The sequence below is a fragment of the Sander lucioperca genome, chromosome 3 (assembly GCF_008315115.2).
Source record: "Sander lucioperca isolate FBNREF2018 chromosome 3, SLUC_FBN_1.2, whole genome shotgun sequence".
NCBI lineage: Eukaryota > Metazoa > Chordata > Actinopteri > Perciformes > Percidae > Sander > Sander lucioperca.
In genome coordinates this window covers 24,406,763-24,411,679 of record NC_050175.1, presented here as the reverse complement: position 1 = coordinate 24,411,679, position 4,917 = coordinate 24,406,763, and the positions used below count along the sequence as shown (strand labels likewise).

The 4,917-nt window shown below is 42.4% G+C and overlaps 2 protein-coding genes across 2 annotated transcripts in view; one reads left to right on the top strand and one right to left on the bottom strand.

Moving 5' to 3' along the window:
• Window positions 1–439, top strand: part of pde3b (phosphodiesterase 3B) — a 50,085-nt gene extending 49,646 nt beyond the window's left edge. Inside the window, exon 17 of the transcript XR_004109283.2 lies at window positions 431–439. The gene's annotated coding sequence lies outside the window, so the exon portion shown is untranslated. The remainder of the gene's footprint in view (window positions 1–430) is intronic.
• Window positions 440–1,120: 681 nt separating this feature from the next.
• LOC116067667 (vitamin D 25-hydroxylase) lies at window positions 1,121–4,917 on the bottom strand. Its single transcript, XM_031324134.2, has 5 exons — window positions 4,557–4,917; window positions 3,836–3,977; window positions 3,078–3,710; window positions 2,580–2,909; window positions 1,121–1,760 (listed from the first exon to the last, which is right to left on the bottom strand). The coding sequence occupies exons 1-5, from the start codon at window positions 4,791–4,793 to the stop codon at window positions 1,564–1,566; spliced, it is 1,539 nt and encodes a 512-aa protein (XP_031179994.1). The 5' UTR covers window positions 4,794–4,917; the 3' UTR covers window positions 1,121–1,563.

Here is a 4,917-nt window from a genome sequence, read left to right as displayed (position 1 = left end):
TGACACAAGGTTGCACTTGATAGGATGGGACATGTACGCCCTTGTTAGTTCCAGTATATTAGGGCATGATACCCTGCATAACTCCATTCAACTTCAACCTGAGCAGAGGTCTAATCAGCCTTAGTAATAGAAAACACATTTGTAGGTGTGCAGAGCCTTTAAAGCTGCTGTTATAAATATGTTTACATTCAGAAATGAGCAAATCGTCAGATGTTATGTGAATGATTACGCTTTTGATGATGAACCCACAGGCAATTTCCACTCGTCTTTGTAGTACCGGATGGCACTAGCAACACAGCGTCTTTCAGCTTACTGTTTTGGTTTTAGGGCCTGCAACTTTACTGTTCTGGGACACTCACCCCACTGTCATCATAATTTTTTTTTATAAAAACCCACTGTACACTACCTTCACAGCACCAAACAGCCACAGACAGACACAGTTAGCGATTATCTGGTGAACATAGTGGAGCATTTAGCAGCTAAAGAGACAGATATTTGCCTCAGGTGTTGGTGGAGAGGAAAACTGAGGAGACTTCCTCCGTTCTGTGTTCACCTTTATGAACACAGTTTACAGCTTATGATAACTAATGATTATTTTGGGTGTCCTGGGACTTGGGACACAGAATCAGTAGGCTTTTACCTTTTGAAATTAATCTGTAAGTATTGAATGAGATAATCTAGTGTATTAATGTGGATAACACAAAAGTAATAAATATGGGATCTTTGTAAATTTTGAGTTTTGTTTTAGCAGTTTAGCAGCAGCTTAAAGATGACAGGGCAACTTTTAAATATCTTAAAAAAAGACTTTATGAATGCACACAAAAAAATCAGTATTGCAAAAAAAGGACTAACAAACATAAATGAAGTACTTTGTGAGTACTGATAAGCACCATTTAGCAGAAACCAGTGTTGCATAGTCAGTTTCTAGAAATCCACCAGGGTTACGTTACCCTTCATTTCCAGAGAGCGCTATCCCTGGAGAAGGGGTCAGAGTCAGTCCACATGATGTAAACCTTGGCCCTCGTCCAGCTCTAACACAGCGTACAGAAATTTCCTGGAAAGTCCCATTTTGCCTCACCAGTACAAATCAGTGGTGTCATTTTTCTGACCTAAGGCTGTCCTGAGGATGCAGGGCTATGAACCATCATAGGTGTACTTACTATCAATCACTGGCATTTACCTAACCCATCGCTACCAGACCAAGGATCATAGACATGATGATGAGACAATAGCACCTGAGTATTCCCAGAATGTCCTTTCAGCACCCAGTCATGTTGCCTCCCCTGCTGTTTAAAAGTATTGTGCAAACATGCATTTTGCTCAGTAAAAGAATTCAAGAGTAAGTGAATAAACTGGATTACATGTCAAGCTACTTTTGTCACTGAAAGTCCTTGTCACTGAAAACTGTGACGCAGTGGAACTGGACGCTACAATCCAGAGCGATACAGTTTTTTGCACCTGTATCGTGTGGTTGCATTGCTGTGCAAAATAGTCAAATTCTGGCTTGAACATTTGAACAAGCTGTAATAGATTCCTGCTTGCCTACTTGTGATAAGGAGTGTATCAAGAGCAGGGACTTTTCTGCTGCCTGCGGACAGCACAGATGGAGTAAGGTTTGGGCTGTAAGGTCATGCCCAGTTTGGGAGTGACTGTGGGAATTGTTCCTGGAGGGAACTGAAGATGAAACCTCTGCAGCAAAGTGGTGAAAAATAGGAACATCTCCATCCTGGCCAGCTGTTCGCCCAGGCAGCAACGCCTCCCTGTAAAAGTAAATGTAATTGTAATTAAGACTCTCTCGCACACACACGCAGGCACAACATCTGGCCAACTCATTCAAGTCCTCTGAAATACAAGAAATACACTGGGGAACACAAACACTACAGATGAGGAACAAATGGGTTTAACTGAGGATTGTGGGTGCTTTTCTTCATGCTCTATCTGTATGTCCTGTGATAATGACATTATGAGAACAGGAACTTGAACTCTAAATGAAGAAAACACATTCATCATTTCATTCAGACATTTCATTATCTGTTTTGAATTTGGATTTTATGGATGCTATCACAGATATGGGCAATGCACTGTGATTAAATTGGACTATATGGAAAATTCAAATGTTGTTTTACAGTAAATGTTATTGCTCTGTTGTTAACAAAAAGGACATTTGTTTTATTGTATTCTTATAATGCGAAGGTGGGTTTGGATTTTAAGTAAATATGATGCTGGTATGTATATATGATACATGCAGTTTTATTTTTGTATTTCATTTAAGTGGGGAAGTATATTGCACTGAGAAGAATTAATCCAAAGACTTTAATTCAGTGTATATAAGACCTAATTTCTTTCGATGCACATTCATGTGTGTTAGTTGGATTTTATGTTTTTGTTGATAGCTTATCAGCATCTGATTCTGGGGTCACCACTGACCAGGGGCATACTGTGATTACCTGCAAGTTTCACTGATCTAGAAAACCTGAAGCAATTGAGGAAATTCTCTTGATTTTTCAAATGTGATTTAAGTCTTGTTTTTATTTTCTATCAAGAGTGTTGGAATTTAGGATAAATATAAAGAGACTAACCCAAGGAGAATGGCAGGAATGCCTCACGCCTCACAAAGTTGCCATTGCTGTCCAGAAACCTCTGTGGTGAGAAAACACCTGGATCGTTCCAGTACTTCTCATCAAAGTGCACTGAGTAGAGGTTTGTGATCACCATGGTGCCTTTGGGAATTGTGTACCCGTTCACTTTTGCATCCTGGGAGGTGGCACGGAAAATACCAAGTGGGACAATGTTGCAAAAGCGAAGGATCTCGTGCAGAACAGCCTCTACGTAAGGCATCTTCTGTTTGTCCTCCAAAGTGGGTGCTCTCCCATTGGCCAGCAAGCTGTCGATCTCTCTGTGCACCCTCTCTTTGCAGGGAAAAAACAGACACCATCAGGCATTTATTTATACATAACATTACATAACCATTACATTTAGAGCAGCCTACAAACAGATCAACAGCATCAAATCTCTCTCGGGGTCATATTAGAAGTAAAATGTTCTCATATTGGGATGATGCTTCTACTGTAACTGACCTTGTATGTTGGGGTAGAGAGCCATGTACAGCATGGCCCAGCGCAGGGTGTTAGTAGTGGTCTCTGTGCCAGCAATAATAAGCTCACCAACTGAGTAGATGAGGTTCTCATAGGAAAAAGAGGAGCTGGGTTCTCCTGCATTCTGCTCCAACTCATCCAAATAGGCATCAACATAATGGCGAGGTGCATGTGGCACCCTGCCCTGTGAGAAATCCTTTATAACTTGCAGCAAGAAGTCATACACCTCAGCAGCATTGCGGAACAGCTTCTGGTGTTTTCCAAAGGGCACATACTCAATCCAAGGGAAGGCGTTGTAGAGGAGGGCCCAGCCGCTTACTGCTAGCTCCACGTTCTCACTGAATATCTCAATCATGTGCTGGAAGTTGCGGTCGTCGTAAGTAAAACGCTGTCCAAAAATGATCAGGTTGGTAATGTTGGACACAGCGTTGGTCACCAGGTGTTTAGGGTTGAAGGGCTTTCCTTTGTGTTCATCAATGGCATCGACAAAGAACATGCACTCCTCTGAGATCTTCCTTTCAAACTGTCTCTGGCCGCTGCCGAAGTAACGGAAAGAGTTGCAAGCCAGTTTACGGTGTTCAATCCAGGCTTTGCCATATTTACAATTGAGAAGCCCTTTGGAAGTTGGAGAGAAAAAGAGTAAAACAGAGGAGTTTAATAATGTATCATGGCAGCTGCAGTTATTCAGATAATGTTGAATGACAAATAGTATGCATTGCAATCATATAACATCATCTTACCACCCATTTTGGTCATTTTTACAAATAAAGGCAGCGATGGGCGATCAGCAAACACCTCACTTTGATGGTAAAGGCATTCCCTGACACAGTCATATCCGGTTAATACCACTGTCAAGATGCCTCCCAAGTCGAGACTGAAAATCTGAAAGGTACACATTGCAACATTAGCACTGTACTCCTTTTGTTCTTTGCACATATTTCTATGCAAACAAATGTTTGTGTCAAGGATTGTTAGATTTATACCAATTGTTGTCATGTTGCATTTTGCTTGTGTCCACTCTTTGGCACTAACGTTAGTCTCCATGAGCCAGACAGGAAAGTAAGTGAATAAAACAGACTCTCACCCCTTTTTCTACATTTACAGATCCAGCTCTATCCAGCTCTGTGTCTTAACTATGTTTAACTTAAAATACCACATTGTGCCACCAAAAGGACGTCTGTGTCTTTGTATGTATTTTTGGGAGGGGGCTTTCATTTTGGGGAACCCCTGTGAGCCGGTTATTCTCCTCCAAATGCTACAGACCGCTAAATGTTAGGGCGAGTCTCTTTTGTTCCTTTCATAACTAGTTCCCTATGTGTGCATGTATGTGTGTGCATGCGCAAGAGTGTCATAAGAAACCTCTTGTAGGCTATAAGGTCATGCACTGCACAGTTTGCAGAGCACTCAGTTAAAAAGCACTGCAGTCATAAAATGCGCTGTAGGTTGAGTGCGAGTCATTACCTGTCCATGAACGTCACTCTGCTTCTTGAGGAAGACGTGCGGCTCGGTGGCCAGAGACATGATGTTTCCTATCACTGGGATGGGAGATGGACCAGGAGGAAAGCCCGGGGGTCTTCTCTGCTTGACGAGCTGGCGAACCAGCAGGAAAGCGAGGCAGGCGACAGTTAAACAGCCCACACCGAGCAGAGCCTGGGCGCAGGACACCGGCACCAGATACGGCGATTTAATTGAAACCATCTTCTCTAAAAGTTGCTCTTCCACTGCTAGACTACCTCTGCTGACTCCGGCTTCTCCTCAGAGCAACCGAAGCACATATGTAGGCTATCATCTTGCACATTTTCTATCCCCCGCCTCTAAAGCC